This window comes from Pleurodeles waltl, chromosome 11, assembly GCF_031143425.1.
Source record: "Pleurodeles waltl isolate 20211129_DDA chromosome 11, aPleWal1.hap1.20221129, whole genome shotgun sequence".
Classification (NCBI taxonomy): domain Eukaryota; kingdom Metazoa; phylum Chordata; class Amphibia; order Caudata; family Salamandridae; genus Pleurodeles; species Pleurodeles waltl.
Window position 1 is genome coordinate 413,714,560 of NC_090450.1, and position 13,044 is coordinate 413,727,603.

Here is a 13,044-nt window from a genome sequence, read left to right on the forward strand (position 1 = left end):
CAAGAGCTGTCCCGCAGGGGCCGCCTGTCCCTAAATCGTAAATTTTTCAAACTTGAGAAACTCCCCTCAAATTACCCTTATTTGGGGAATTGCACTCTCCTTGGAGTCATAAACATGCTACAAACAAACAAAATGCCTCCTGTAGACTTCAGTGAGATCATCCTTTCTGGAATACTTCCTCACCCTCAACCCCTTCACTGCCAGGCCTTTTCCCACTCAGATGCCAGGCCTTTTTTTGGCTATTTGGGGCAGTTTGTGCTTAGGCCCTCATATCTTTTTGTCGACATAAGTTATCCACACCAAATTTGCATCCTTTTTTTCCAACATCCTAGGTATTCTAGAGGTACCCAGAGTGTCTGGGTTCCCCTGGAGGAGTCCAAGAAATTAGCCAAAATACAGCTAAAATGTTGTTGTTTTTTTTAAATGGGAAAAAAGGGCTGCAGAAGAAAGCATGTATTTTTTCCCTGAAAATGGCATCAACAAAGGGTTTGTGGTGCTAAAATTACCATCTTCCCAGGTTGCAGAAACAGGAAGACTTGGATGAAAAAAACTAATTTTTCAAAACAAATTTGGCATTTTACTGGGACATACCCCATTTTTACTATTTTGTGCGCTTTCAGCCTCCTTCCAGTTAGTGACAGAAATGGGTGTGAAACCAATGCTGGATCCTGGACAGCTTAACATTTCTGAAAAGTAGACGGAATTCAGCAAGGGGTCATTTGTGTAGATCCTTCAAGGTTTTCCTGCAGAAAGTAACAGCTAATGTAAAAATATATTGAAATTGAGGTGAAAAAGAGCCATTTCTGTCCATGTTTTCTTCTATAACTTTTTCCAGCTACGGCAGATTTAGGAAAGCGATATACTGTTACGTCTGCTGGACTCTTCTGGTTGCAGGGATATATAGGGCTTGTAGGTTCATCAAGAACCCTAGGTACCCAGAGCCAATAAATGAGCAGCAACTTGCAATGGGTTTTCACTGTATAATGGGTATACAGCAATTAATTTGCTGAAATATAAAGAGTGAAAATAAGTATCACGGAAACCTTTGTATTTCCAAAATGGGCATAAGTAAGGTGATGAGAAGCAGCGGTTATTTGCACATCTCTGAATTCCAGGATCCCCATACTAGCATGTGAATTACAGGGCATTTCTCAAATAGACGTCTTTTTTGCACAGTGTCTTACATTTGGAATGAAAAAATGCAGAGAAATACAAGAGGCAATAACACTTGTTCTGCTATACTGTGTTCCCCTAAGTCTCCCGATACAAATGGTACCTCACTTGGTGGGTAGGCCTAATGCCCGCTACAGGAAACGCAACATGGCCACATCATATTTTTACATTGAAATCTGACGTGTTTTTTAAAAAGGGCCTAGCTGTGTATTTTGGACTCTAGCTCAGCCAGCACCTAGTGAAACCTACCAAACCTGTGCATTTTTTAAAAGTAGAAAAGTAGACACCTATGGGAATCCAGGATGGGCTGATCTGTGGGGCACTCACCAGGTTCTGTTACCCAGAATCCTTTGCAGGCCTCAAAATTTGGCAAAAAAAACACTTTTTCCTCACATTTCGGTGATAGAAGGTTCTGGAATCTGAGAGGAGCCACGAATTGCCTTCCACCCAGCATTCCCCCAAGTCTCCCAATAAAAACGGTACCTCACTTGTGTAGGTAGGCCTAGTGCCCACGACAGGAAACGCCCCAAAACGAAACATGGACACATCAAATCTTTAAATTGACAACTGACGTGTTTTTGGAAAGTGCCCAGCTGTGGATTTTGGTCTCTAGCTCAGCTGGCACCTAGGAACACCTACCAAACCAGTGCATTTTTTAAAACAAGACACCTAGCGGATCCTAGGGTGGGGTAACTTGTGGTACTCTCACTAGATTCTGTTACCTAGAATCCTTTGCAAACCTCAAAAATTGGCAAAAAAAACATTTTTTCCTCACATTTCGGTGCTGCAAAGTTCTGGAATATAAGGGGAGACACAAACTTCCTTTTACCCAGCATTCCCCCACATCTCCCTATAAAAATGGTGCTTCACTGGTGCGGGTAGGCCTAGTGCCTGTGACAAAAAATGCCCAAAAATACTACGTGCCACATCAAAATTATCAAATACAAAACTACCTGTTTTTGCTGGGGCACCTGCGTTTTTGGTCCTGGGCTCAGAAGCCATTTAGGGAAACCTACCAAACCCAGACATTTCTGAAAACTAGCTCCCTAGGAAGTCTAGGGAGGTGTGACTTGTGTGGATCCCCCATTGTTTTCTTACCCAGAATCCTCAGCAAACCTCAAATTTATCTAAAAAAATCAAATTTTTCCCACATTTATGTGTGGGATCACCGCAAAGGCACAAATTTCCTACCACCTGTAGGAGGCTGGCCTGGTTTGTAGTGGTACCAAGGGGTACTTACACTCTGCACCGGGTCCAGTTATCCCTTATTAGTGTAGAAGAGGTGTCTAGCAGCTTAGGCTGATAGAAAAGGGTAGCTTAGCAGAGCAGCTTAGGCTGAACTAGGAGACGTGTGAAGCTCCTACTATACCACTGGTGTCATATGCACAATATCGTAAGAAAACACAATACACAGATATACTAAAAATAAAGGTACTTTATTTTTATGACAATATGCCAAAGTATCTCAGTGAGTACCCTCAGTATGAGGATAGCAAATATACACAAGATATATGTACACAATACCAAAATTATGCAGTAATAGCAATAGAAAACAGTGCCAACAATGTATAGTCACAATAGATTGCAATGGGAGCACATAGGTATAGGGGGCAACACAAACCATACACTCTAGAAGTGGAATGCGAACCACGAATGGACCCCAAACCTAGGTGAGCTTGTAGAGGGTCGCTGGGACTGTAAGAAAACAGTAAGGGTTAGAAAAATAGCCCACCCCAAGACCCTGAAAAGTGGGTGCAAAGTGCACCTAAGTTCCCCAGAGAGTACAGAAGTCGTGATAGGGGAATTCTGCAAGGAAGACCAACACCAGCAATGCAACAACAATGGATTTCCAGACGAGAGTACCTGTGGAACAAGGGGACCAAGTCCAAGAGTCACGATCAAGTCGGGAGTGGGCAGATGCCCAGGAAATGCCAGCTGTGGGTGCAAAGAAGCTACCACCGGATGGTAGAAGCTGTGGATTCTGCAAGAACAAAGAGGGCTAGAAACTTCCCCTTTGGAGGATGGATGTCGCACGGCGTGAAGAAGCTTGCAGAGGTGTTTCCGTGCAGAAAGACCGCAAACAAGCCTTGCTAGCTGCAAGGGTCGCTGTTAGGGTTTTTGGATACTGCTGTGGCCCAGGAGGGACCAGGATGTCGCCAATTGCGTGAGGAGACAGAGGGGGCGTCCAGCAAGACAAAGAGCCCACTCAGAAGCAAGCAGCACTTGCAGAAGTGCCGGAACAGGCACTACGAAGAAGAGTGAACCGGAGCTCACCCGAAGTCACAAAAGAAGGTCCCACGACGCCGGAGGACAACTCAGGAGGTCGTGCACTGCAGGTTAAAGTGTCGGGGACCCAGGCTTGGCTGTGCACAAAGGAAATCCTGGAAGAGTGCACAGGAGCCGGAGCAGCTGCAAATCAAGCGGTACCCAGCAATGCAGTCTAGCGTGGGGAGGCAAGGACTTACCTCCACCAAACTTGGACGGAAGAGTCACTGGACTGTGGGAGTCACTTGGACAGAGTTGCTGAGTTCCAGGGACCACGCTCGTCGTGCTGAGAGGGGACCCAGAGGACCGGTGATGCAGTCTTTTGGTGCCTGCGGTTGCAGGGGGAAGATTCTGTCGACCCACGGGAGAGGATAAGTTATATACACAAGATATATGTACACAAACCAAAATTATGCAGGTAATAGCAAGAAAAGTAATGCAAGCAGTGTAAAATTACAGTAGATTGCAATAGGAGCACATAGGTATAGGGAAAACACAAACCATATACTTCAAAAGTGGAATGCGAACCACGAATGGACCCCAAACCTATGTGAGCTTGTAGAAGGTCGCTGGGACTGTAAGAAAACAGTGAGGGTTAGAAAAATAGCCCACCCCAAGACCCTGAAATGTAGGTGTAAAGTTAATCTACTACCCCCAGAGAGCACAGAAGTCGTGATAGGGGGATTCTGCAGGAAGAACAAACACCAGCAATGCAACAACAGTGGATTTCCGGACCTGAGTACCTGTAAGACAAGGTGACCAAGTCCAATAGTCGCGACAGTGCCGAGAGTGGGCAGGAGCCCAGAAAAAGCCAGCTGAGGGTGCAAGGAAGCTGCCACAGGTTGGAAGAAGCTTGGCGTTCTGCAAGAAAGAAGAGAGCTAGGGACTTCTCCTTTGGAAGACAGATGTCCCACGTCGCGCTGAAGCTTGCAGAGGTGTTCCCAAGCAGAAAGACTGCAAACAAGCCTTGTTAGCTGCAAGGGACGCGGTAGAGGTTTTTGGGTGCTGCTGTGGCCCAGGAGCGACGAGGATGTCGCCATTTGGAGGAGGAGACAGAGGGGGCGCCCAGCAACTCAGGGAGCCCTCACAGAAGCAGGCAGCACCCGCAGAAGTACATGAACAGGCACTTGGAAGAAAAGTGAAGCGGAGTCCACCCGAAGTCACAAAAGGGAGTCCCACGACACCGGAGGACAACTCAGAAGGTTGTGCACTGCAGGAAGGAGTGTAGGGGACCCAGGCTTGGCTGTGCACGAAGGAAACCCTGGAAGAGTGCACAGGACCCGGAGCAGCTGCAAATCACGCGGTACCCAGCAATGCAGTCTAGCGTGGGGAGGCAAGGACTTACCTCCACCAAACTTGGACTGAAGAGTCACTGGACTGTGGGAGTCACTTGGACAGAGTTGCTGAGTTCCAGGGACCACGCTCGTCGTGCTGAGAGGGGACCCAGAGGGCCGGTGATGCAGTCTTTTGGTGCCTGTGGTTGCAGGGGGAAGATTCCGTCAACTCACGGGAGATTTCTTCGGGGCTTCTAGTGCAGAGAGGAGGCAGACTACCCCCACAGCATGCACCACCAGGAAAACAGTCGAGAAGGCGGCCGGATCAGCGTTACAAGGTCGCAGTAGTCGTCTTTGCTACTTTGTTGCAGTTTTGCTGGCGTCCAGAGCAGTCAGCGGTCGATTCCTTGGCAGAAGGTGAAGAGAGAGATGCAGAGGAACTCTGATGAGCTCTTGCATTCGTTATCTAAAGAATTCCCCAAAGCAGAGACCCTAAATAGCCAGAAAAGGAGGTTTGGCTACTTAGGAAGGAGGATAGGCTAGCAACACAGGTAAGAGCCTATCAGAAGGAGTCTCTGACGTCACCTGCTGGCCCTGGCCACTCAGAGCAGTCCAGTGTGCCAGCAGCACCTCTGTTTCCAAGATGACAGACGTCTGGAGCACACTGGAGGAGCTCTGGGCACCTCCCAGGGGAGGTGCAGGTCAGGGGAGTGGTCACTCCCCTTTCCTTTGTCCAGTTTCGCGCCAGAGCAGGGCTGGGGGATTCCTGAACCGGTGTAGACTGGCTTATGCAGAGTTGGGCACCATCTGTGCCCATCAAAGCATTTCCAGAGGCTGGGGGGATCATGGAATTGTCTCCCCAATGCCAGAATGGCATTGGGGTGACAATTCCATGATCTTAGACATGTTACATGGCCATGTTCGGAGTTACCATTGTGACGCTATACATATGTTGTGACATATGTATAGTGCACGCGTGTAATGGTGTCCCCGCACTCACAAAGTCCGGGGAATTTGCCCTGAACAATGTGGGAGCACCTTGGCTAGTGCCAGGGTGCCCACACACTAAGTAACTTAGCACCCAACCTTTACCAGGTAAAGGTTAGACATATAGGTGACTTATAAGTTACTTAAGTGCAGTGGTAAATGGCTGTGAAATAACATGGACATTATTTCACTCAGGCTGCAGTGGCAGGCCTGTGTAAGAATTGTCAGAGCTCCCTATGGGTGGCAAAGAAATGCTGCAGCCCATAGGGATCTCCTGGAACCCCAATACCCTGGGTACCTCAGAACCATATACTAGGGAATTATAAGGGTGTTCCAGTATGCCAATGTAAATTGGTGAAATTGGTCACTAGCCTGTTAGTGACAATTTGGAAAGAAATGAGAGAGCATAACCACTGAGGTTCTGGTTAGCAGAGCCTCAGTGAGACAGTTAGTCATCACACAGGTAACACATACAGGGCACACTTATGAGCACTTGGGCCCTGGCTGGCAGGGCCCCAGTGACACATACAACTAAAACAACATATATACAGTGAAATATGGGGGTAGCATGCCAGGCAAGATAGTACTTTCCTAAACCACCCAACGTTCCCCTCAGTCTCCTGATAAAAATTATACCTCACTTGTGTAGGTGGGCCAAATGCCTTTGATAGGGAACAGACAAACACATGTTGAAATTGAGAGGGAAACCAAAGCAAATCCAAAAGGGCGGTTGGGAAATAAACGTTTTTAGGCCGACAACTGGGGCAGACTTTATTGGTATAGGTGCGACAATGCTGGGTGGTAGGACTTTTGTGGATTCCTGCAGATTCCAGAAGGTTCCATCACAAAAATGTGGGGAAAATGTGTGATTTCAAGCAAAGTTGGAGGTTTGCATGGCATTTTGGGTAAGAAAATGATGCAGGGTGCATGTGAAGCACACCACCCTGGACTCACCCAGATGTTTAGTTTTCAGATGTGTCTAGGTCTCATAGATTTTTCTACATGGCAACGTCCCAAAGTCCAAAAAGTGCAGCCCTCACCCTTCCAAGTGGGACAATTTTGAGAGTTAGACAAGCTCTCATGGTGAAAAGTAAAACCAAAAACCAAAATAATCAATTGTCCTCTTGCTTGCCATTGGGATAAGATCTTTTAGTGTGCATGGGGAGAGTTGAAAGACTGTTACCCCCTTCAGTAGGGGTGGGGGCATATCCATGCCCATACTGGTTGGTAGACTCCACCCCACTATTTTCTTTTTATTCCATGGCATCTAGTAGGCTCCCTGCCCCCCTGGGGAGTGGATTGGGAGTGGCAGAACAACTTTGTCCTCATTTATTGGGGGTAAAGGTGTCTGGTGGGCTTTCTGCCCTCCCGGGGGGGGGGGGCACAAACTGGCCTAAGAAAAATAGGCTGATCTGCCCTCAAGGGGGGCAGAAATGGCCTAAAATAAATCCCCCCCTGTAGGAGGTTGGACTGGCTTGTAGTGAGTACCAAGGGGTACTTACACCTTGCACCAGGCCCAGGTATCCCTTATTAGTGTATAGGGTGTCTAGCAGCTTAGGCTGATAGATAATGGTAGCTTAGCAGAGCAGCTTAGGCTGAACTAGGAGACGAGTGAAGCTCCTACAGTACCACTAGTGTCACTTGCACAATATCATAAGAAAACACAATACACAGATATACTAAAAATAAAGGTACTTTATTTTTATGACAATATGCCAAAGTGTCTCAGTGTACCCTCAGTATGAGGATAGCAAATATACACAAGATATATGTACACAATACCAAAAATATGCAGTATAGTCTTAGAAAACAGTGCAAATAATGTATAGTTACAATAGGATGCAATGGGGACACATAGGGATAGGGGCAACACAAACCATATACTCCAAAAGTGGAATGCGAACCACGAATGGACCCCAAACCTATGTGACCTTGTAGAGGGTCGCTGGGACTATTAGAAAATAGTGAGGGTTAGAAAAATAGCCCACCCCAAGACCCTGAAAAGTGAGTGCAAAGTGCACTAAAGTTCCCCAAAGGACATAGAAGTCGTGATAGGGGAATACTGCAGGAAAGACACAAAGCAGCAATGCAACAACAATGGATTTCCAGTCGAGGGTACCTGTGGAACAAGGGGACCAAGTCCAAAAGTCACAAGCAAGTCGGAGATGGGCAGATGCCCAGGAAATGCCAGCTGTGGGTGTAAAGAAGCTGCTACTGGACAGTAGAAGCTGAGGATTCTGCAGGAACGACAAGGGCTAGAGACTTCCCCTTTGGAGGATGGATCCCCCACGCCGTATAGAGTCGTGCAGAAGTGTTTTCCCGCTGAAAGACCGCCAATAAGCCTTGCTAGCTGCAAATCGTGCGGTTAGGGTTTTTGGATGCTGCTGTGGCCCAGGAGGGACCAGGATGTCGCCAATTACGTCTGGGGACAGAGGGGGCGTCGAGCAAGACAAGGAGCCCTCTCAGAAGCAGGCAGCACCCGCAGAAGTGCCGGAACAGGCACTACGAAGAAGAGTGAAACGGTGCTCACCCAAAGTTGCACAAAGGAGTCCCACGTCGCCGGAGACCACCTTAGAAAGTCGTGCAATGCAGGTTAGAGTGCCGTGGACCCAGGCTTGGCTGTGCACAAAGGATTTCCGCCGGAAGTGCACAGAGGCCGGAGTAGCTGCAAAAGTCGTGGTTCCCAGCAATCAGTCTGGCGTGGGGAGGCAAGGACTTACCTCCACCAAACTTGGACTGAAGAGTCACTGGACTGTGGGAGTCACTTGGACACAGTTGCTGGATTCAAGGGACCTCGCTCGTCGTGCTGAGAGGAGACCCAGGGGACCGGTGATGCAGTTCTTTGGTGCCTGCGGTAGCAGGGGGGAAAGGTCAGTCGACCCACGGGAGATTTCTTCGGAGCTTCTAGTGCAGAGAGGAGGCAGACTACCCCCACAGCATGCACCACCAGGAAAACAGTCGAGAAGGCGGCAGGATCAGCGTTACAGAGTTGCAGTAGTCGTCTTAGCTACTTTGTTGCAGTTTTGCAGGCTTCCAGCGCAGTCAGCAGTCGATTCCTTGGCAGAAGGTGAAGAGAGAGATGCAGAGGAACTCTGATGAGCTCTTGCATTCGTTATCTCAGGAAATCCCCAAAGCAGAGACCCTAAATAGCCAGAAAAGAGGGTTTGGCTACTTAGGAGGGAAGATAGGCTAGCAACACCTGAAGGAACCTATCAGAAGGAGTCTCTGACGTCACCTGCTGGCCCTGGCCACTCAGAGCAGTCCAGTGTGCCAGCAGCACCTCTGTTTCCAAGATGGCAGAGGTCTGGAGCACACTGGAGGAGCTCTGGGCACCTCCCAGGGGAGGTGCAGGTCAGGGGAGTGGTCACTCCCCTTTCCTTTGTCCAGTTTCGCGCCAGAGCAGGGTTGAGGGGTCCCTGAACCGTTGTAGACTGGCTTATGCAGAAATGGGCACCATGTGTGCCCATGAAAGCATTTCCAGAGGCTGGGGGAGGCTACTCCTCCCCTGCCTTCACACCATTTTCCAAAGGGAGAGGGTGTAACACCCTCTCTCTGAGGAAGTCCTTTGCTCTGCCATCGTGGGCCAGGCCTGGCTGGACCCCAGGAGGGCAGAAACCTGTCTGGGGGGTTGGCAGCAGCAGCTGCAGTGAAACCCCGGGAAAGACAGTTTGGCAGTACCAGGGTCTGTGCTAGAGACCCGTGGGATCATGGGATTGTGCAAACTATGCCAGGATGGCATAGAGGGGGCAATTCCATGATCATAGACATGTTACATGGCCATATTCGGAGTTACCATTGTGAAGCTACACATAGGTAGTGACCTATATGTAGTGCACGCATGTAATGGTATCCCCGCACTCACAAAGTCCGGGGAATTGGCCCTGAACAATGTGGGGGCACCTTGGCTAGTGCCAGGGTGCCCACACACTAAGTAACTTAGCACCCAACCTTTACCAGGTAAAGGTTAGACATACAGGTGACTTATAAGTTACTTAAGTGTAGTGTAAAATGGCTGTGAAATAACGTGGACGTTATTTCACTCAGGCTGCAGTGGCAGGCCTGTGTAAGAATTGTCAAAGCTCCCTATGGGTGGCAAAAGAAATGCTGCAGCCCATAGGGATCTCCTGGAACCCCAATACCCTGGGTACCTCAGTACCATATACTAGGGAATTATAAGGGTGTTCCAGTATGCCAATGTAAATTGGTAAAATTGGTCACTAGCCTGTTAGTGACAATTTGTAAAGAGAGAGCATAACCACTGAGGTTCTGGTTAGCAGAGCCTCAGTGAGACAGTTAGGCATCACACAGGGAACACATACATATAGGCCACAAACTTATGAGCACTGGGGTCCTGGCTAGCAGGGTCCCAGTGACACATAACAAACATACTGAAAACATAGGGTTTTCACTATGAGCACTGGGCCCTGGCTAGCAGAATCCCAGTGAGACAGTGAAAACACCCTGACATACACTCACAAACAGGCCAAAAGTGAGGGTAACAAGGCTAGAAAGAGGCTACTTTCTCACCCCCCCCCCCCCACCAAGGGGATCGACCCTTTCCTAAGGGGTCGCTCCCATTTTTTGAAATTGTCGCAAAAAATTAAAAATCCCTTACGTCTAGTGGCTTATTTAAATTAGCCCAGGGGAGGGGCAGAAAAGGCCTTAAAAAATTGTCCCCCAGGGGAGCGACCCTTCCAAAGGGGTCCCTCCCCTTTATTGTTTATAATTTTTTTGTAAACTCCCTGGTGTCTAGTGGGCATGTCTGCAGCCCGACCGCTTCACGATCGAGCTGCAGAAATGCTCAAAGAGACATCAAAGTAAAGATCGCATTTTCTTCCGATCGCGCTGGAAGCTGAGCTTCCAGCGTAATGGGGGCGGCCTCTGATGAGGTCAGCGCATATTTACGCGCTGACATCATCAACCGTCACTAGGGGAGGGGGCGGTGGTGGAAGGAGAAGCAATTCCAGTTCCATCCTTGCCCAGGGAAGAGGGTGGCAGGCTCACGGGGGAGCCCTAGGGCGCTTTGCCCGTGTGGCCGGGTGCAGGTCCTCGGCACCCGAGCGATGTTGCCGAGGACATAACCGTTAAGTCCACGGCACGCAAGGGGTTAAAAAAAATATGTTGTCAATTGATTTCAAAGACATTGTAACAGATAGTCCATGAAAGTACCAATCAATCTCGCCCTCCTTAGCGGCTCCAAAGGTTGAGAGGTTATTTTGGATGCTATATTATTACCAGTGCTTTAAATGGAAATATAAAAGTGCAGGTACTCCCTATTCAGAGTACCTCCTTGCTCTCAAGAAGTACCAGTACTCTCCCATTAAATGTAGTGCAGCAGTATTAGGAAGTACAGGTACTCTCCCTTTCAAATTGAAGAAGTTCAGGTACTGAGTACCGGAGGGTACCTGCCCAATTAAAGCACTGACTTAGCAAAACTCATCCTGCACCCTTGAATGTATAGCTAGCAACGTTACAGCTCTGGCCGTGCACTTGGCCTCCCAAGGAGGGTGTGAGGGAGATTTGGCTGACAGGTGGAGAAGGTTAATGTTTTTTGCTTTATGCGTAGTGACTAGGCCCGTTCCATCATGGCGGCTCGAGTCGCAAGCAAAAACGATAAAGGCCGCATTTTATTTTCCAAGTACGAAATCTGTTTTACAATAATCGGTGTTCTTCAACAACACATACATGAATATAATACGGCTAAGAACACAGGAATGAAGGAATAATATTTTCAATGATTCTTGGAAAGGCGTTGTGTTTTAACGTGCAATTATATGCTAATTATTAAAAATACAAGCTTCTTTTTAGCAGTTGTTTTGGTTAAATGTAAGCTATTTATATATTATATGTAATTCATTTTGACGGTAAGGTGAACTGTTCTTATTTGAAAATGGCGGCTTCAGTCCTTCTGTGGTAGAGGCATCGAGTCGCGCTATTCCTTTCTCTGTGTCTATGAAGAGAGCTGGTGCGGCGCTCTGTGTGAATATTAAAAGTAGAGAAACCTCCGTGCATCAGAACCTCGAGTCAACACCTTCCACCCTTTTCTTTTAACTATCTACCGCCTCGCCTGTTTTTTTGCACCATGAAGCCAGCCGTAGATGAGATGTTCCCCGAGGGAGCCGGACCCTATGTGGATTTAGATGAGGTAGGTGGGGACTGAGGTAAAAATTGGGGTACATCCGAGGAACCCACGAAGCACTCTGCGATGTGCTGGATGTCAGCAGCCCGGGTTGGAGGAGGGAGCGGCGAGAGGGATGGGGAGGGGCATCAGGATTCTGTTCAAGCAGCAAGTTGGTAGCCAGTCCGGAAGTAGTAGCTAGAACCCAAGACTGTTGTAGTATTAAGTAATGTTGAGTCACGGACGGGAGGAGGGTAGATGTCGCTTTTAAGGGGTATCCACGGTGGGGGCGCAAATTCAGGTCTTGTGACAGTTCTGAATGCCTCCGTTGAAGGCTCTCCTATCATATTTCTCGCCCGCTAGCCGGCCTCCTATTTTGTTATTGACCAATGTAGTTGCTATACATCAGTGCCCTAAAGCAAAGTTCTTCAAATGAAGGGGGGGGTTAAGCAAATAATAATTTATTGCATGTTTAAAAAGGTAGCAGAACTTAACTGAATGTTTAAATGAGCCTAGACATATTTACACATTGCCAACTTATTAAAATAATTGTGAAAAATTCTTAGAGGGGCCCTATAGGCAGGTCTCTTGCCAAGTTTCAGCGACTCTGTTGTAGAGTTGTAAACAGAAACATAAAAGTGCACTTATACTCACGATTCTAGCGTACGTCCGCTCCTGAGAAGTGCTGATACTCTTGATTAAAATTATTGCGCCCCTTCTGAAAAGTACAGGTACTCAGTACCTAACAGCAGCACCAGCAGCCTGTGCTGCACTTAATTGAGGCAGGGTGCATAAAGTGTGAGCGTGTCTCCTAAATCACTCACGCCACCGAGAATGGGATGGAGGAGAGTGGGTCAGTAGTCATTATTTTTCTTCTTCTCTACCTCAAGGCACAGATAACCTGCAGATGCATGAATTGTTCTGGTAAATAGATTCTTTTAAACATGCTTATTTCCAAGAAGTGTTACTGTTAGCCCACTAACAGGAGAATTTCACATTTACATCTGAAAGAGTATCTCGCCCCACTCAACCACTGGGCTGTATAGCCATGATTGCATACAAGAAAAAAGATGGAAAGCAAAGGACTACATTCTATTTTGCATTTTACCACTGTGGATTGCTCTATAACACAGAATTCCAATGTATTCGCCCCCTCCCCTCCCCCCCCCATAGCATGTTGCATTCTGGGATGTCTGGATTGGTGTTTAATAGTTTCAGATTGGTATC

General features: G+C 47.9%; 1 protein-coding gene across 1 annotated transcript in view; it reads left to right on the plus strand.

Moving 5' to 3' along the window:
* The first annotated feature begins 11,653 nt into the window (after positions 1-11,653).
* COPS9 (COP9 signalosome subunit 9) overlaps positions 11,654-13,044 on the plus strand; it is a 49,409-nt gene continuing 48,018 nt past the window's right edge. The window contains exon 1 of the mRNA XM_069213746.1: positions 11,654-11,844. Within this exon, the coding sequence (XP_069069847.1) occupies positions 11,782-11,844 (63 nt within the window). The 5' untranslated portion in view covers positions 11,654-11,781. The remainder of the gene's footprint in view (positions 11,845-13,044) is intronic.